This window comes from Neofelis nebulosa, chromosome 8 (genome assembly GCF_028018385.1).
Source record: "Neofelis nebulosa isolate mNeoNeb1 chromosome 8, mNeoNeb1.pri, whole genome shotgun sequence".
Taxonomy (NCBI): domain Eukaryota; kingdom Metazoa; phylum Chordata; class Mammalia; order Carnivora; family Felidae; genus Neofelis; species Neofelis nebulosa.
In genome coordinates, this window is record NC_080789.1 from 131684270 (window position 1) to 131705373 (window position 21104).

At 40.9% G+C, this 21104-nt stretch overlaps 1 protein-coding gene across 5 annotated transcripts in view; it reads right to left on the minus strand.

The window, feature by feature from the left end:
- Positions 1-21104, minus strand: part of CDC123 (cell division cycle 123) — a 58336-nt gene that overhangs the window by 27590 nt on the left and 9642 nt on the right. For 3 of the 5 annotated variants that reach the window (XM_058681904.1, XM_058681906.1, XM_058681903.1), the window contains 4 exons: positions 13092-13149; positions 12552-12584; positions 7277-7372; positions 4694-4800 (listed from right to left, as the gene is read on the minus strand). In XM_058681904.1, coding sequence (XP_058537887.1) covers positions 4694-4800; positions 7277-7372; positions 12552-12584; positions 13092-13149 — 294 coding nt within the window. The remainder of the gene's footprint in view (positions 1-4693; positions 4801-7276; positions 7373-12551; positions 12585-13091; positions 13150-21104) is intronic. The other 2 variants (XM_058681907.1, XM_058681905.1) reach the window with 1 other exon arrangement.

Sequence of the window (21104 nt, forward strand, 5' to 3'; positions counted from 1 at the left end):
AAAAAATTAAAAAAAATTTTTTCATAGAATTCTTCTTCAAAAAGATAAAATATGCTATCTAAAATTAATATAATCTATAGCAGAAAAGTGTCAACTAATTAAATGGGTCTTAAAAGTCACAAGGCACCGGGGCGCCTGTGTGGCTTAGTCGGCTGAGCGTCCGACTTCGACTCAGGTCATGATCTCACAGTTCGTGGGTTTGAGCCCCGCGTCGGGCTCTGTGCTGACAGCTCAGAGCCTGGAGCCTGCTTCGGACTCTGTCTCCCTCTCTCTCTCTCCCTCCCCCACTTGTGCTCTCTCTCTCTCTCTCTCTCAAAAATAGACATTAAAAAAAAATGCATACAAATTATGTAGAGCATAGCAGTTAAACTACTAAGCCAAGTGAAATTTCCTGACCTCTAGTCAAACCTATCTCATAAGTGACAAGTCCCTCGGAGAAACACTTAATGGATTAATTTTTTTATTTGCTCAGCCCTTTCTTCTAAATGCCAACTGAATAGCGAATATTATTTTCTTGCCTTGGCCTACTGAAGTGCCACTTAATCAAGAAAATAATTACTGAAAGCAGCCATGATATTCAACAAGTCTAACCACATAAAATGTTTACATCTGGGCCAATAATTTGCTCAGTGAGTACAGTGCAGACACACTGCATTCAATGTGTCATACTTCAACTTCCACTTTTTAAAGCTTCCTGTGTACCATAACCAGTTGAGGAACGGGAAAAAGAAGAGTATTTAATATTCTGTCTTGGATTACAGCTGTGGCCGACAGTACTGGTCTCCCGCTAGCTCTTCCCAACCTCCATCCTTGCTAACACATCAGGAAGCACTCACGTTCTCGTTACCCTCCCGAATGCCAGGGATGCACGTGCCGGTTAATCTCAGCGGTCCTCAAGGTGTGGACCTGCCCAAGCATCATCAGGATAACCTGGGAATATTTTAGAAATTGTATTATTCTTGCACCCGGCTCCCAGCCTACTGAACCGGAAACTCGGGGAGGGGACCAGCAATCCCATCTCTGTTTCACCAAACCCATCAGGTGATTCTGACGCGTGCTCACGTGTGACAGCCCCGGTCCAAACCAGTCACGGCATTTCTGTTCCCTGACCATCGCTGGATTAGGCTGGTCACACTGTGCGACCAATGAGTCTGACAGGAAGTCTCCTGGAGAGCTTCCAGAATGCTTTACTTGCTCACACACAGAGAAGAGTGAGAGGAAACACACCACCCCTTCTATTTCTGGTGCAGATACCGTCAGGTCTTCATGTGATGTTCAGAACCGCAGCAGCAATCACGTAACCATCGGGTGATAATCCCAGATACCAAGCCAGCGAGCCAAGGATGACAGTGCGTAAACACTGAACTGAAAGAGCTGGGGTCCCTGGAGACCTCAAGGACCTGCTCAACCAACCCCAGAAACACCCAAGCTCCAGAGTCCTTGTTAAATAATATATTTTTTAAAACTCTGCATGCGTCAAGTGCTTTGAGTTGGCCCTCTGTTAACTGTAATGTCTTTGTTTCTTTTTTTGAGGCAAGCCCCAAAATAGTATAAACAACATAACGTCACTTTCATAATATTATATAATCTTATACATATCACAGATTATATAATACCTCATAATGCCTTATTATGGTCTATGCTTATATTTATTATTATTTATACTATTCCTTATTATTTAGTAATTAAACTCTTATAAAATTAAGTTCTTTACAATATTTTACTATATTTTAATTTGAAGCATTGCTAGGGGGAGGCATTTATAACCTTACTATAACCTAACCTTACTATAAAATATTGTAAACATTTAGCATGACGTTGACTGAGATCATATTCTGGTTTGGGCTCTAGTAACTAACTTGTGCAAACAAATTACTAAACAGATTTAGGCCAATTTTCTAGCCAACAGAAGGAAAGAGATTAAACCATTAATACAATCCTGTCTACTTTAAAAAATTAGACTCCTAATTTAATCTTTAAGGGGTCCTGAAAGGTCTAATATGACACAAGTTCATTTTTCGGTGGAGATCCTGTCAATAAAGATTTCTGCGCAGTGACAAGACTTACTGGCATGCAGCTTACTACCGACAAACGTTTCCAGAAATGGGTGATGACTCAGAGCCACCCAGATGAAAGGCTGCAAGCTCTGTGCTTGGGGTTTGCTCCTGCCGACTCTCAATTATTTAGACTAAGAGAAGGCTGGTATTCTTCGGGTAAACGCTCTTAATCCGGGGCCTCAAATTCACTTGCTGACTTTACTTCCCCCTCATGCAAAAATCAAAGAGTACAGAATACAAAACAACTGACGGGTATTTCCATCTTCTACTGGAGTCCCAGTTACATTCATGCACAAGGAGAGAGAGAGGTGAGCTGGGAAGAAGCAGCAGTTCAGCAAACTGCAAAGGTGATATAAAACACCACTAGCCACAGAGAATTAAAAGTGACTTACAATTATTTTTGGAAAGGAAAAGATGTCCTCATACTCTCAACGCAACTAGTATTAAAGGTACATGAAAGCCTGTATCTGAAGAACTAACAGGTACAGAGCATTTTTTAATGTAACGTATTTTAAGACCTCTTTACTTAAAGCATTAGATATCAAAAAGATTTATAATGGGGGTGCCTGGGTGGCTCAGCTGGTTAAGCATCCGACTTAATTTTTTTTAAGTTTTTATTTTATGTTTTGAGAGACAGAGCACGAGCAGGGGAGGGGCAGACAGCAAGGAAAGGGTAGAGAGAGAGGGAGGGGCAGAAAGAGAGGGAGACCTAGAATCTTAAGCAGGCTGCAGGCTCTGAGATGTCAGCACAGAGCCTGATGCGGGGATCGAACCCACAAACATGGGATCATGACCTGAGCCGAAGTCGGATGCTTAACGGACTGAGACACTCAGGTACCCCACGTCTGACTCTTGATCTCAGCTCAGGTCTTGATCTCAGGGTCATGACTGCAAGCCCTGCGTTAGGCTCCACGCTGGGCATGAAACCTACTTTAAAAAAAAAAAAAAAAGGCTTTATAATGGACAAAGAAGATAGCCATCACTTCCTCTAACCAGAGGGTCTCTCCTGGAACGGAAATGCCACTGCATTATTACTAAAACAAGGGCCACCAAACACCTAGTAGTATCTGTGCCAACATGATCATAAAAGGTGGACAATGAAATATCAAAACAATACGAAGCTTTCTTCTGTAGATGAACCAAAAATATCAATACAGGTAAAACCCCTTTGTAATAACATTACAACATAATCACAATCATTTATTATTACTGAATTTCATTTCTTTGATGACTGTAATACTAAAGTCAATGTCTGAGGTACCGAACTCAGATATAAAAGGGTAGATACACAACCGACGTGCAATGAATTTATTGTTTGGTTCCAGGTTCCTCAAAAAAAGATCTGAGGCTGAAATGGGGTGAATGGGCAGGGTGAACTACACGGACAGATGGGCAAGAAGTGGCCAAGTGCACACCGTGTTTGCACCCCTGCTCACCTGCTTAGTTGCTGGATTTTGTGAGACACTTCACGTGAGAGGTCAGTTTAAGTATTAGTTTAAGTGAATTGACTGGTTTAAGATGGGAGGGATGGAAGGGGCGCCTGGGCGGCTCAGTCATTGAAGCGACTGACTTTGGCTCAGGTCATGATCTCACAGCTCATGGGTTCGTGCCCCACATCGGGCTCTGTGCTGACAGCTCAGAGCCTGGAGCTTGCTTCAGACTCTGTCTCCTCTCTCTGCCGCTCCCCTGCTTGTGAGCAGTCTGTGTCTGTCTGTCTGTCTGTCTGTCTGTCTGTCTGTCTCTCTCTCCCCCCCACCCCAATATAAATAAACATTAAAAAAAAAAAAAAGAAAAAAGAAAAAAAAAGGTGGGTAGGATGGAAAATCTAGAATACCTACTATTTGGTGACAGAACAAGAGTATAAAGAGCCCACCGACAGGTCAACAGTGCAGGTGCATTACCTGCCTATGATAAAGACAGCACAGGGTCAAGTTCTTTAGTTACAGAATTAACCGGCAAAGAAAGGAAAACAGCAATTCCACTTCCAGAAATTTATTCTAAAAAAAAAAAAAATTAGGAACATGCACAAAAATTTAGCACAGGGATATTCATAGCAGGACTATATAAAAATAGAGGGCTGATCAAACAAATTATGCCATAGCTATCCAGTGGAATACCATTAAGGTAATTTTAAACAATGACATACACAAGTATTTAATGACACATAAAGATGTTAATTATACACTGCAGTCTACTAAGCGGTGTGAACTACATGGTCCCATTTCTGTCTTTAAAAAAAAAATCAGAATATGGTTAGGGACAGGCATATCCTTATTAGACGTACGCAAAGGAAGAATTCTGGAAGTATATAAAACCAACTGTGGTGAGATCATGGGTGCTTACTTTCCTTTGTTTAGCTCGAATCCCTAATTTTGTTTTTCTATGATGAGCATATATTGGTTTTCAATAAAAAAATTATCAAAATACTTAATAAGCAGATATAAAGAAAGCCCTTGATATTTAGGAATATTCACTGTGGAGCATTTACTATCAAAGGAAAAGGAAGGTTTGCTTTAATAGGTCTGTTCTATGGAACTGCTGTTTTTAACAGTACTAGAAGTAATGGCATTTCGCCTTCAGAAAACTTCTCACAAGTACTGAACCTACTGACATGGGAGATCAAGAGACATACTTACGGCTGAGTGAAGTCACGAGTGATGAAATCAGAGCTCTTGAACAACAGAAAGATGTCGCTGAGGGTTTTACATTTCAGAGAACTGTTCATTGCTATCCAGTACGCATCCTAAATGACAAAACACATGCTACTTAGGGTACATTCCAAGTTAGTTGTTATGAATGAAGCTCAGGCCTATACACAGAATCAACAATGCACATTACGTTTACAGAAAAAGTTGAGGTAAGACATTTTAGCTGTACTGTCCAATTTCAAATTATACTTCTAAACAGTAAAGAGCGGGGCCGCTGCATGGGGGACGCTGGGTTACAAACACACAGGTCCTCACCATCCCGCTCAGGCGCAAGCACTTCCCTGTGCTTTTCTCGCCGATGATGAAAAGAGGGGTGAGGAAATATTAGAAATCTGACACTTCAGCTCAACGATCAAGGTGTAAAGAGTCTGACCAGCTACTCTCTAAGAAAAAGGAGAACCTTTCTCTCTTCTTGTTTCTGGGCAGTGACAGCTGGGACACCTGAACTGTGAGGACTGGAGTTTAGACCCATATCTATCAATCTGCACCATCACAGCTTTACACGGTGAATGTCTCACACACATGAACCAAAAAAAAAGGTAACAAGAGCAGGCATGGGAGGCACAAAGCTTAGCAGAACATGCCTAAAAAGGACAGAATAATTAAGTCACTTACACAGCATACTTCTCCCATAGATCAGACACAGGACAGGAATGTGATTTTAAGAAAATTAATGTTTGCAAAAAACTATCCAAAAATTATCCACACTACGTGAAAGAAAGCAGTGGCACATGGTAGGCACAGAGAAAATAAAATATAAATGAACAAATGAATAACTCAAAACCAAAATAATATACCCATCTTAAGGGGAAAGCCTCAGCCCAGTTCAGCAGTAAGGAATGATTCAAATTTCTGTTCACATACAAACTACAAATGAGTCTCAATGACTTCGTTATAATAGCTTCTTTATAATTTCCCCCAATGAAAAAGATGATGAGCTTCTAGTTGAAAATGGTACACTGACCATAGATTTCCCTCCACTGAAACAACGGTTTATGCGTAGAAAACCATGAACTCCAGGAAAAACAAAAGGTTGAGTAAGAAAACTGCGTCATCCTGGGGTGCCTGGGTGGCTCAGTCGGGCTAAGCATCTGACTCTTGATTTCGGCTCAGGTCGTGATGTCCCAAGGTTTGTGAAATCGAGCCCCACATCAGGCTCTACGCTGACACTGAAGAGCCTGCTTGGGATTCTCTCCCCGCTTCTCTCTCTGCCCCTCCATGCATGCATACGCATGAGCTCTCTCTCAAAATAAATAATCGTTAAAAAAAAAAAAAGAAAACTACGTCATCTTGTGAAGCATGTATCAGATGTGCATACAGTGTCTGTGTTACCCTAACAGGAGAAACAGGGAGTCCTGACCTAATGAAAACATGCTATTACTCGAAGAAGGAGAATGGAATATAAAACAATGGGGAAGAGAGGAATGAGCATAATCTTCTCATTCCCAAATGGGCAGCAATAATGGGTATTATAGCTACAGCTAAAGAATAAAGTAGAGGACAATAACAAAAGAACGCACTGAAATATGTGAAAGCAGTTGGCTCTGAAGAGGAAGAAATGGTGAAGAAAAAGAAATGTTAGGATCTGCTTATTTGGGAAGCAAGCATATAGATCTTTTAAAAATTTAAATTGTATAAAAAATTTTAATTCTATACATGTGTAACTAATTTTAGTAAGTAAAACTACAGGCTAGATGAGGTAGAATTTATCTTTCACTTTAGAATAAGCAAAGATAGGCACATGGGATGATTTTTGAAAATGTAAATAAGTCTTTGATTCCTTAAAGGAGCTTTGCTGACATAGTTGTTTTCTATTGGATTAGAAAAAAGAACAAATTTTTCCACAAAACTTAATATAAATATAAAAAAAATAAATAAATCTTGTCAATGCACTATTATAATAAAACAGAATTTAAGAAAATGTCTGTTGATTTCCCAAACGGCTCTATTTTTTAGGTGTTTTGACATTTTAATTTTTTTTTTAATGTTTATTTTGAAGGAGAGAGAGACAAGGGGAGGGACAGAGAGAGAGGGAGACACAGAATCCCAAGCAGGCTCCAGGCTGTGAGCTGTCAGCACAGAGCCCAACATGGGGCTCAAACCCACGAACCGTGAGATCATGACCTGAGCCCAAGTCAGACGCCCAACCGACTGAGTCACCCAGGTGCCCTGGTCTTGTGTTTTAATTTTCGGTACTTTTCAAAAGAGAAAATTTCCCGTTACACTGTGAACAGCTGAAGTTTTGAAAAGGGGCAGAGAATGGATTTCCTCAGATTTCTAGCATGATCAGCAACATGAGAGATTGCAACTGTCTTCTGGCAAAATATATAGTATTTTACAAACCCAGGGAAGTGCTAAATCAGGAAAATAGGAGGAGGAAAATAAAAATAAATTCCACAGTATTTTCCCTAGAATTAGGAATAAAATTATATCTGTGGGGGATATAAAAAGAAAGAAATAGCAAAACAAAGAATATTTCAAACAGTGAGAGATTTACTGATGTGTTCCTACCCTTGGGGCACTCCAGTTAAGCTTAGGAAATACACTGCCCCCCAGGGAATTGATAGCTTCTTGGACCTTAGTGGTGAACTCGGGAAATTCTGGTGCCTATGGAGAAAGAAGAAAGCATTTGGGCATGTCAATAACGTCACAATAAATATAGAAAACAAGATCAAAATCTCAAACAATTAAGCGTGTTAAAAGTTGGAATACAAAGTACTATCAGAATTTCTGAACTGAGCCAAATAAAATCAATGATCAAATATTTACCAGAAAGGGGGGGGGGGGAAATAATAACAAGCGCCCAGATGGCACTTTCTAAAACCATCGAAGCCCACATAGCTAAAAAGACAGACATCACGAGGCATCTGGGGATGTGAGGAAGGACTGAATGGTTCTCTTCACATCTACAGAACCCACAGTTATGAAGTGAAAAGAGACAGATGAAATGTCACCTGTACACATATTCCAACGTTCAGAAATAACACCTCCCATTTAAAGGGCCAGAAGCCTTTCCATCTAGAGGAAAAGATTCTTGGACATAGCCTCAAAAGGCTTCATAAGAATGAGAAATAAATGATGTGCTTAGCCATATTTAAACACCGCTATTTCCAGACAAGTTTTAATAGAAACACACTCAAAAATAGGACCTTGGTTAAGTTAAAATGTTCTTTCCTTTTTGGCTGATTTTAAAATGTGTATTTTATATAAGCAAGTAATCAAAATGTCCAAAATGTGTGAAGGAATGCTCTGCCATGAGCCTTATGTCACTAGCTAGGGAGTAGTTGGACACGAGTAGAGAAAAGGGGAGTAACAGACGTGGAAGTGGAGCCTGCAGGGGACAGAATACGAAAATATGAACAGATTCGCTATGGGCACGTTATCCGTTTATATTTGCCGCCCCCTACTGGGCAACTGCAAATTCTGAAAAAGTCCAGTAACGACCAGTTCTTCCAGAGGGGGGAAAAGTTAGAATGGGTCTAGAATTAGCTCAACTGCACACTGCAACAAGAACCAAATGGCTTCTGTTGACCCCCATCATCTAATCCAGTTGCGACAGGGAGCAAACTGTGTCAAGAGTGTGGAAAACACACCAAAAAAATGTCATTTAAAAAAAATGGTGGCCTATTCCCCAAACTAGAAACCAGCTTTAAGCAACAGGCTAGTGAGTAAAGAAGGGAGAGCAGGCTGGACTCCCTTCCTTATGCTACAGAGGTCTGGACTTCTAGACCGGCTGGCAGCATCTTTCGTATGTGCCACCGCATCCATTTTTTCGGACACCTTCAGTTTAGACACAGGAAATTAAACTGCAGCCATTCAGAGAGGCTTTCAAAATGAGTAACAGCCTTGAGTCCTTTATTTTCCATTGGCCTCTCCCCATTGAGAAGCAATCAGGATATCTATTAAGCCAGTAATTTCCTTACGGTTCCCTGAAGTTGCTAATATGGCTCGCCAGGGTTCTATCCATAAAAACGCTTCTCAAAAATCTGCTGTAGCAATATTTTCGATGAATGGCAGTTATACAAATTTTATAACATGAAGGGATTCAATCTTCAAAGACAAGACAATTTAATTTTCCTAACCCGTAACAGTTCAGATTGCTTTGTATTTACGTATTATATTTTAAGAGGTGACAGAGTTCCTCAAATCCTCAAATTATTCCACTTTAGGAAATCCTGCTATCAGGATCCAAAAACAAATTTAAATTATGAAAAGTTTCCATACTGTGAAGACAAACGCGTGCTTCGTGGAAAACCATATTGTGCACCCACAGCGCACCCCCTGGATTATCTGACTGTAGCCAGGTCGACGAGCCGCTTTACGACTTGGTGAATTGCAGGTAAATGATGACAATGAAAAGTACTTCTCTTGGACACACAAATTCTATCCTGGCTGAGAGAAATCCAGCAGTCTTCCTCCCACCCTTGAAGGAGGCAAAACCAATCATGCCTCATTTACATATTCATTTCAGTATTTCTAATCTACAAAGGTGTCTCTTCTTTGGTTTCCCTTTGGAACCAGTTAAAATATCTGCCTAGCTCCCTCAAGAGTTAAATAAAACCTTCAACATGTGTCAAAGAGTTTTATTTCTATATGGGAGCCATGATTCTACCTTTTTCTGAAAATTATCTGTCAACAGATCATTTTAAGCTGTCGCTCAGTGAGTCGATTTTAAATATGCAAAACACCTCAGTTTTCTGGGTAAAGGTTCCTGTTGTGAGGTAAAATCTACTCTTTTTTATCATATCTGTGGACTTTCTGTGATCCAAACTCTCCTGTCTTTCCAACTACACCTACCATACCCATTAAGAAAGGATATTTCTTCTTATATTTTTTTTAAATCATGAAATGTTTAAAATATACAAAAAAAATATATATTCATGTTCCTGGACCCATATATTCAACAATTTGAATTGTTCAAAGTATTAAGTATTCAACAATACTTAACCCAGGCGTTTAAATCTCTTAAGGGAACAAAGTGACAATACAAATGAAGTTCCTTACCTCCTCACTCTCTTCCCTAATCCTAATCCTAACCCTTCCCCCTCCCCAAAGGCAACCAGCATTACAGACTCAGGCATATTCTTCCAGAGTCATGATTTTATAATTAATGATACATGTGACTGACCATGAATTATAGCATTTAAAAAATTTAACCTAACTGCTGTCATTGATATGTATACCTTCAGCAAACAGCTCTCGCTTTTGAGATTTACGCACCTGGACTGTGTTTTAATTTTTAGTTCCATGTCTTTGTATCTAGATTAATGGACTATTACCATTCGCCAATACCATGTATTACCTGCCCTTGGACCTTGGCTCACATTCCTCCACTAAGAGTGTGCTACTATGAATGCTCCCCTGCCCAACAACATCTAGTTCCAGCCAGTGAAAGCCAATCCCTTTAGTGACTTTTTATTTTGAAATGATTTCAGTCCTTCAGAAGGCTTAAGAGAAGAATAATCAGAATTTCCAGATACTCTTCACCCAAGCATTTACCATGTTTGTTTTATCCTTCCCTGCCCCAAATCTCTCTCTTATAGATCTATGCAGATATATGCATTTATTTATACATATGCACACATAAAACAAACTTTTTTTCTTACATTCTTAAAGTAAGTAGAAGTCCCAATGCCTTTTTACCCCTAAATACTTCAGTATGGTTCCTAAAAAGCAGTAACATTCTTTTATATAACCTACAAAATTATCAAAACGAGGAGCTAACAATGACAGAATACCATCATCTCATCTGCAGATCTTATTCACAATGTGCCCATTTCCCCAATAATGTCTTTTATAGCAAAAGAAAAAATTTTTCTGACCGAGGATCAGGTTGCCATTGATTACATTTAGCTGTTTTATCTCTTCAATATCCTTTAATCCTTCTTCCTGTTGTTATCTTTCATGACCTTGACGTTTTTGAAGAGTACAAAGCAGTTATTCTGTATAATTTCCAAAGAGTTGAGTATGCTGGATGCTTCCTCATGATTAGATTTAGGTTATGGATTTTTGGCAGGTGATGTGTCCTTAGTGTATTGTATCAGGAGGCACACAATGTCGGTTTGTCCCATCACTGACAAGGTTAACTTTGATCACTTGGCTGCCATGTCTTTCCTCTGTAAAGTTACCATTTTCCTCTTTATAATTAATAAGTAATTTTGGTGGAAATACTTTGAGAATATTTAAATATCCTCTTTCTCACCAAATATTCACTCAATGGCTTTAACATCTACCCCAGCAATTACTATGATCATTGCCAAATGGTGATTTCCAAGTCTGTAATTCCTTCTACATTTGTGATTTGGTGCCTTTTCTACTCTGAAGGGTTTTCCCCTCTGCTCCGTTTAGTTAATATAACCATTTGTTTGTCAGTATGGGATCACAGACTCTCATTTTAATAAATGGTGACACTTCACTAACGTCCCTGTTTTGAGACTCCGCTATCTGGCCGGGGGGTTGGCCTATTCAAGCTGGCCTCTGGGTCCTTCTAGTCAGGTCTGCCTCCTGCTTACTTTCTGACACAAGCTGTCACAGGTTCATCTTCACTTTCTGACCCCTGGTCTTGACTTTCTTCAAGGAGCTTCTATTTCTTTCAGTGGAGAATGGTATCTAGAAACCACGATCAAAACACTTGGTGTGCTCACTGCTGCCATGATATCACTACATGACAGCTCCCAGGCCTTGGAGAACAGAGTCTGGTAGATATACACACATGTAAGTTAGTAATTTCCCAATCTATCCATCTATTAGATAACAGGAGTTAGAACTGATAATCCTTAACCTTTTCAGGGTCCAGGTCAAATATCATTTCTCCCTTTACACATTTTAACTGTTGTCTGTTCTGACAGCACTTTGCCATCTACCCCCAAAGTGAGGCATCTTTCCCTGCTGGCTTATAAACTCCCTAATGGAAAGGAAGCAACCCAAATTCACCTTTGCTCGGAACTCACTACAGTGCCCTAAATATGGTAGATAACTACCATGTATGTTTAACTGAACAGGACTGTCATGAACAGAGAGTGACTGACCTGCATGACATCCAGAGTAAAAGGAAAACATAGAAACTTTCCCTTCCTGCATATAATGGCATGCTTTTTATACCTAAGGAAATACACTGGTTTAAGCACCTCCAGTTACTTTGCTTGTACTATATATACCAGGTCTCTTCTGTTGAAATAAACAAAAGTATCTTCTTATTTAGAATTGTATCAGAATATAACCTCCCCTAAAACTAGTTTCCTTTGTTGTGCCTTTACGTCTATTAGCAGAGAATTTGATAAAAATTTCTCTTGTCTCACAGTATAAGAAGTTTCATTTACCTACTACATTTTTAGAAATACGTGTTTTACTTCACTCATTCCTTTAAAAATATTTTTATTAAAAATATATTTCAAGTTGACTTAGACAACAGCATTCTTATCCTCAAAGACTCCATAATACTCAATCCACTTCCACATTTTGATACAAGATACTGGTTAAAGCCACACATTACTCTCACCTGAAAGGAACTGTAATTTTTATGCCATTTAAATATATTTGAATAAGTGAACAGAGATTTCACTTTAGGTTCCACAGATCTGGGAAACGTCAAAGTTTAATGTTAGGCTTGATGACTTCTTTCAGAGCTTAAGAGAAACAAGTCATAGCACCAACTATGCACCTTAATAAATAAAAGCCAACGAGAAAAATAAGTAAATGGGAATCCATCGAGATCCGCATTGAAATCCCGAAACATCCCAGGTGACAGCGTGAGGTTGAGCCCCGGCTGGCACAGCTCTGCTCTTACCGTTAGCGTGGCCGTGTTCTCGTCGTCCGACCACTGCACGGAGAGGACAGAAACAAAGTATTAAATGTGGATAGTGCACTGGGCTTCCCCAAAGCAATGCTCCATCTAAAAATGATACATAGGGGCGCCTGGGTGGCGCAGTCGGTTAAGCGTCCGACTTCAGCCAGGTCACGATCTCACGGTCCGTGAGTTCGAGCCCCGCGTCAGGCTCTGGGCTGATGGCTCGGAGCCTGGAGCCTGTTTCCGATTCTGTGTCTCCCTCTCTCTCTGCCCCTCCCCCGTTCATGCTCTGTCTCTCTCTGTCCCAAAAATAAATAAAAAAAAAAAAAAAAAAAAAAAAAAAAAGTTGAAAAAAATTTAAAAAAAAAAAATAAAAATGATACATAAATAAGAGACATCTTTTCCTGAAAACAAAGTACATGTCAAAGCGAGATTTTCATGTAATTTCTCACTTTACCAAACATAGGCTAAGATGTAAATATGAGAACCATTTCAGGGCTCACTGAAATGATAGAATGGGCTGTTTTATTCTGAACCAACCTGTATTTCTTCTGCTTCATCATCACTGTCTGGCTGAGAACATGTTGGTGGATCTTCCCTAGAAGAACATAAAACAAAAATTAAGCAAGAAAAAGGCTTCAGTACCATGTATGTAGTCCTCAGTTCAGTCATACTCAATATATATTTGAAAAGGGAGAGGGTATGGTTTGCTCAGTTGGTTGAGCATCTCTCAATTTTGGCTCAGGTCATGATCCCAGGGTCATGACTCCACGTTGGGGTCCATGCCAAGTGTGGAACCTGCTTGAGATTCTCTCTCCCCCTCTGCCCCTCTCCCCTGCCACATGCTTGCTCGCTCTCTTTCTCTAAAATAAAAATAAAAAGACAGCCTCAGAATTGGAGGATAATGTTAGGAAAAGTTCATTTTTTTAGAGAGAAAAACCAATACAAAATAAAAAGAATACAAACTTCCTGCCCTCTTCTCATACGTCACTAGAACCACAGAAAAGAAAAATTCAACCTCCAACTCCAAGGACACTAGCAGTCATCTACAACTCTGAATCCCGATATACGAGAAAGTGCTGCCACAGACGAGGAAGATCAAGTGAGATGAAGAAGGCAAAAGGAATCATCGGAAGAGCTGTTCTACCGAAGAGCGGGTCCCCCTGAGAGGCAAAATCAAGAATCTTTCTCTACCTAGTAAGAAAAGAGTGTGTGGGCTGGGGTCAGGTATTGCCCTGGACCTTGACTGGCACCACGGAAACGTGTGGGGGGGGAGACAGGGAACGAAAGACTTGACGTGCCTCCTTTGAAGCAGCTGGCGAGCACAGCACAGGTGGAAACGGACCACCTAGTAGCCAATCCTCATTGCCTAGGGAGAAAGCAAAGGCTGAAAACACTCAGAAGGAATAACACTGCTTTGGTCTCTCATCAACACTAAACCACAAATAACTGGCCTACGAAGAACTCACCACGTCAATGAAAACAAATAATAATCCAAACAAGAACCAGCACAGGATCTGTACCAAGAAACTATAAGAAGAAGGGAAAGGGAGGCTGCTGGTTGACCAGGGGCATTTATCTATCCCTATGCTCCTCCGGAAACCCCACTAAAATGATAGGAAAACTCTCAAGGAAAAAAGGGATCAAAGAAGAGACAGCTGCAGAAAAGGGACAGCAACAGAACTTTGGAAAACAGAAAGCCAATGAGGAGGACAACCCAGCGAGCAAAAGGGAGAAGCTAGAAGTACCCCTGATGACGAGACCGAAGTTCTGGGCTACAAACAGGTAGGTTGCTTGTGTGAAGTCCACAGAAGGGACAGTAAGATACACGTAGCCTTCCTCACCCTGCACACCAAAACAACTAATCCTCTCCATGAACCAAAGAGGGTAAGGACTCAGGTCCATACTGCCCCGGAGGAATACGAGGGTAAAGTGCTAGAGTGCGACAAGCAGCCTTGTGAAAGTCACACTAACAGTGAGGCCCCTAGTCCCCTTCCTCCCACTCTGCTCCCAGAACACACACAGGTTACAACATTCTTCTCTGTAGAAACTCAACCACCCCAGAGGAAAGACCTGTAGATCTTTCCGGGAAACTTCCATCAATTTCTGCTCATTGCTGGCACTCTTAGCGAGCCCCACCCGGTTTTTACAAAGTTTCCAAGTGTGTGTGTGTGTCCCCCTCACTCTCAAATATGAATAAAAGGCCTAGAATCATTAGAAAACTAAAGAAAGGCTCCAAGATGAAAAAAAAAAAAGTTTTTTAAAAGGAAAAATATTTTTTAAATCATTAATATCCTTAAAAATAAAGATACTGCATCCACAAGAGAAGACCAGAAGGAACAGAGGACAGGATTGAACCTGTAGAAATTTAAATCTGGTAGCTGAAATTTAGTTGCCTTTATTTTTCTTAATGTTTATTTTTGAGAGAGAGAGAGAGAGAGAGAGAGAGAGAGCAAGCAAGCAGGGAGGGGCAGAGAGAGGGAGAGACCCAGAATCCAAAGCAGGCTCCAGGCTCCAAGCTGTCAGCACAGAGCCAATGTGGGGCTCGAACTCACAGACTGCGAGATCATGACCTGAGCCGAAGTCAGATGCTTAACTGAATGAGCCACCCAAGTGCCCCAAGTAGCTGAAATTTAAAAATTCAATAGCATGAATATGGCAAAATGAAGGAAATTTCCCAGAAAGGAGAACCAAGAAGACAAAGAAACAGGTAACAGAGAAGGAATGATAAAATTCAGAGAACCCAGCAAGATCCAATATCTAAATAATAGGAGTTCAAAAAAGAGAAACAAGAAAATAAGAAAAAATTATCAAAGATACAGTATTTTTAAATGTCCCCGAACTGAAAAATAGGTCTCTAGAATGAAAGGGCTCACCAAGTACACAGCATAGAGAATGGAGGAAAAAAACCTTAAATGCTATGCAAAGATGGCCACAATAATTCTTGCCATCTAGTCTGATATGCTCATCTGCAGGGCGACTATGCCACACTTGCCATCAAATAATGGCATTTATTTCCCCATTCCTTTCATTTAAACTGGCATCAAGATTCCTTGTAATCAGCAAAATGTAGCACAAGTGACAGCACGTAATTCAAGGTGTCAGAAGCCTTTACAGCCTCCACTCTCACATTTGGAATGCTGCCAACCCTATGCAAAGTAACTAAGGGTAGTCTTTCTTCTTTAAAAAAAAAAAAAAAAATTAATATTTATTTATTTATTTATTTGGGGAGGGGGGGAGACAAGCAGAGAGAGAGGGAGAGAGTGAATCCCAAGCAGGCTCCAGGCTGTCGGCACAAAGCCCGACATGGGGCTCGAACTCCCAAATCATGAGATCATGACCTGAGCCAAAATCAAGAGTCTGATGCTTAACTGACTGAGCCACCCAGGCGCACCCCGGCCCCTCCCCCAGAAGGGTAGTCTTTCTGAGATGAGAGTCCACATGGGAAGAGAAACCCAACATCAACTGCCAGACACATGAGCGAGGCCATCTTAGCAGAACCACCAAATGATGACAGCGACAAGAATGCCTTAGCAAGACCAACAGAAGACTCATCCAGTGTCAGGAAGTATGGGCATCAGTTCCCTCTAGCCCGTCTAGTCCCGTGGGAGGTCAAGGTGTGGCCCAGGTTTGCAACACAACTGAGGAACCCTGAACTTAGGGAATCACGTCTTCTACAAGGTAAACCGGTTCGGTCTCTGACCCAAGGGCAGAAACACTGTCTTCACCTGTCCTAGACAATAAAAATCCTGTTCTGTGCTAGAGAGGGAGCTGCTATCTCTACCTTCCAAGGCTCTCTGCTATATAAACATCCTTGAAAAGATAACAAGAATAAAAGGCATCAGTGCCTCTGCTAGCAAGGTAAGCAGGAAGTGAGAGACCCAAGGAGAACTCTCAACACCCAGCGACGCAATCACTGACAAAGTGTTCATTGTTTTTAAGTCAATACGTTTGGGCAATACAGAGGGCTATTGTGAAATGTAAAAACATGAAAGAGGAATTCTCAAAAACATTCATAAAGAAAACCAAGCCACAATAAAGGAACACAAATCAGAATGACATGGGACTTTATGGAAGATAGTAGACCATGCCTTCAAAATCACAGGGGAATACTCTGCCTAAAATCCCATACTAAGCCAATTTACCCCCTCAAAAAAATCCAGAGTAAAATAAAAACTTTTTCCAGGTATGAAAAGACTCCAAGTTTTTCTTCCTATGCATTTTAGAGCATGTGCTTCAATAAAACGGGTAAATCAAGAGACCCAAAAACGTGATATCCAAGGAAAAGAAAATCGGGCACAGAATAGGAAAGTTCCAAGGTAACAACTGTATACTAGCCCTGAAGAGCTGCCAGACTGGAACAGGAAGATGGACTGCTAAAATGAATCTGGGAAAGGAAAATGGACCCGCTGGATCTGAAATGTCCTGAAGTGTTTAGAGAAACAGCTAACAGGCTTACGCCCTGTTTTCTGGAAAAATTACTAAGTATTAGTGACAGACATATGGGAATTAAGTAAATTTAACGAAGCTGGCTAGTAGTTCCAGAGAAAACAAGGTTATAAAAAAAGAAAAGGCTGGGGCGCCTGGGTGATCTCGGGCTCAGGTCATGATCACATAGTTTGTGGGATCGAGCCCCGAGTCGGGCTCGGTGCTGATGGCGTGGAGTCTGCATGTGATTCTCTCTCTCTCTCTCTCTCTCTCTCTCTCTCTCTCTCTCTCTCTGCCCCTCCCCTGCTTGCACGTGTGCCCTCTCTCAAAATAAACTTAAGAAGAAAAAAAGTACAAAAAATAATTTTTTTTTTAAAAAGGTCATCATAGTACACAACGTGGCTCAGCAGCCAACAGTAACATCATAACATTGTGACCACTGACTAGTGATTTAACCAAAAGCTGTAATGAAGATCTCGAGGGTGTAGGAAAACTAAATCTTCAAATATCATAACAGAAAGGTGGAGATAGCATCTTTTTAAGAAATAATTAGTGTAAGTATATTGTTAAATACAAAGCTACCAACAGTGGTTCCATTCAAATTTGAGGGCGTAATAAATTAAGTGTTACGGCAGCAATCACTGGAATGGCATATCCTCTTTTATAAATCAAGAAACTGACACGTGGACTTATCAATAATTTAATCAATCAGTCAATCTGGTGTGATTTTGGTTAATGCAGATCAGTTCCCTACCTTTTTTTTCAAGTAAGCTCTATGCCCAACGTGGGGCTTGTACTCACAATCCTGGGATAAAGAAAGAGTCGTGTGCACGACCTACTGAGCCAGTCAGGCACCCCAGGTCTCTAAAGTTTAATCAGTCCTCTGTAATCCTCAAGAATAGAGTTCCCAGATCCACAAAGCTAAGACCCAGACCCTGGAGTATAATGAGAACGCTAACACACTGTCACCTGTGAGTTCCCTGCTCAAGGAGCTATATAGCCTTTCTTTCCCTTGCATCTCTTTCAACACCACACATCCTTAAATATGACATTATCATCTTTAATATTGCTCCACCATACAAAAGGTACTCAACGAACTTGAAAATGTGTTTTACCACTCTAAAACATCAGGTTTTTTTTATTGCATAATGAAATACATTGAAAAATCATGTTTATAATCAGTGTCTTCATATAGTTCTTAGAAGGACTTATCACAATGCCTACTCTGAGGTAGCTCACAAAACCGGATCACTGTAAATGATGACGGAAGGTATAAATTCTCAAGTTTACTAGACTTTCTTTCTAAGGTATAGCTCTAAACATTGATGACTGGAATGGTCAAAGTATGATGCTAATATTTAGAACTATTCTGTATTTCCTGTATCACCTCCAGCACAGAGCAATGGGAACCCTTAAGAGCACTGGCTTTGGAAAAAGACATGGTCTGAGTGTGTCAGTTCTCCCACTGTTAGTCGAGAGCTTTGCACCATTATCCCGTCTACAAAACCAAAAGAGAGGGGCTACTCTCGAGTTGTGAGGATTCAAATCAGGAACATACGCAACACGTGTTTAATAGCTGGTGTCTATTATTATTCTGCCTTAAGGGAGACAGGTCAGGAAAGAAAGAACTCAAGACCAGAAAGGAACAAATCAAGATTAGTTCTTGGAAGCAGTGAGTCAGACCACCTGAGTCAGACCCAATTTGTGAGACCAGTTCAAGTATCACCTCTACTGCAGCTTACAGTGATTATTTAAACTTGAAAAACATGCTTATCAGAATATGGATGCTTTTATTAAAAAACAAAAACAAAAACAAAAACCCAGACACCTATTTATTTACATCTAACTTGGCCACTGAACGTGGATTCCCAAGGTAGGATACCCCACCCATCTTGTTATCTCAGTAACACACTCGGCACCCATTTCATATTATAGGCACCTAAAAATGTGCAAAAAATGACTCACTTGTATCAGAAATGGATGTTACCAGCCTCCTTTCCCAACCCACTACAGACAGTAATAATCAAACCAAGCTTTCTTTCTTACTGAACCCTGGATGCAGCCTCAGAATCCTTCTCAACACATCACTCTAGGAAACCATTACCAGATCTGAGTTGGCAAACAAGATAAACCCAGTTATCAGCCTTGGTCTATACTATTCATTTGACTCTACCGTGGAAGAGAGTGAAGTAACCATGTTCATTTATTCATTCATTCACTCAATACATACTCATTAGGCCCAGACTCCGTACTAAGTTAAAAATGTAAACAAGATCCCTTACAGAGCTGAAACGCAGAAATGAAAAAAAACGTACTGCATGTGGAGGTTATGGGAGATTAGGAATGAAGAGTCAAGAGCTATGGAAACCCCAATACCCATTTCCCCACTTCTCTATTAATAAAACCTCCAATTTGTTCAGAAACTAAGTGCCCCTGTGCCTTGAGGACTTCTCCCTAACCACGCCAGTACCTACAGACCAGTCCACCACTCATGGCTATTCCAACGCCCTGCCACTGAGGGGGACCCACCCCTGACCAACAAGGGACAGAGAGCTCCCGAGAAGGTTTGCTCTGCTCTTCAAGAGGAATGTGAGACAGGATCTCCTTTCTTCTGGCTTCTGGATATGACAGTGGGAGGGCGTGATGCTTGAAACCACTATGGTGAACTTGGACCCTGGAGAGGAGAATCAAGAAGTTCACAGAGAAGCTCTTTTTGGGTCCTAGCATCACTGACCTACTACACTTCCCAACAATTGCCATGTCATAGGACTTCTGAAATAATTCATTTGCCTCCTTGTTTAAGTCATGTTTAAAATGGGATACTGGGGCGCCTGGGTGGCGCAGTCGGTTAAGCGTCCGACTTCAGCTCAGGTCGCGATCTCACGGTCCGTGAGTTCGAGCCCCGCGTCAGGCTCTGGGCTGATGGCTCGGAGCCTGGAGCCTGCTTCCGATTCTGTGTCTCCTTCTCTCTCTGCCCCTCCCCCCTTCATGCTGTGTCTCTCTCTGTCTCAAAAATAAATAAATGTCAAAAAAAAATTAAAAAAAATAAATATTTAAAAAATAAATAAATAAAAAATAAATAAATAAATAAAATGGGATACTAAGTTAGTCTGTCTGGGCTACTAAAACAAAACACTGAGTGGCTTTATACTGAGTGGCTTATAAACAGGAGTTTATTTCTCACAGTTCTGGAGGCTGGAAGCCAAGATCAGGGTGCCTGCAGGGTCAGGTTCTGGGCTGCAGATGGCCACCTTCTCACCGTGTCCTCACATGGCAGAGGGGGCAAGGGAGTTCTCTGGGGTACCTTTTATTAGGGCACAAATGCCATTCACGAAAGCTCCACCTTCATGACCAAATCACCTCCTAAAGGTCCCACCTTCTAATACCGAGTATCTTTGGGAGTCAAGACGTCAACATATGAATTTGGGGGCCACACAAACACTCTGACCATAGCAGATATCCTGTATCTGCAATGAAAATCAACCCACTGACCTGGGGAACACACACAGGGAGCACTGGGTGGCAGGTTAAGGAGAGTACGTAAGAGCTGGAGGAGCAAAAAGGCCACATTCACTTCATGAGAGATGAAACTGAAGAAATATTCACAGCCTTGGTCTGCCTTTTAATTTCTTTGTACCAACTAACTTGGAAACCTAGAGGAAAGCATTTAATTAGGAAATCCACTTTCTGAGATAAGTACCTTAATACACTAGTGTTAAACATATAAATTGTTACAATGGTTAGTGAAAACTATCTGGCAATACTAGTTAATATAGGAGTCAAGACTCCTATAACTGGAGTCTAGGATTCTTATTGTACAGAAATAATCCTACGTGCAAACGGTGTTCCATGCAAAAATATGTTCACTGAGGAATTATTTTTCTATAAACTTGCAAATGACCTAAATGCCCAACAACTATGAAATTAATTACAGCAAGTACATATCCATGGAAATTATGCAGTTACTAAAAATAATTTTATGCCAGGGCACCTGGGTGGCTCAGTTGGTTGAGCGTCCAACTTCAGCTCAAGTCATGATCTCACTGTTTGTGGATCTGAGCCCTATGTCGGGCTCTGTGGTGACAGCTCAGAGCCTGAAGCCTGCTTCGGATTCTGTGTCTCCCT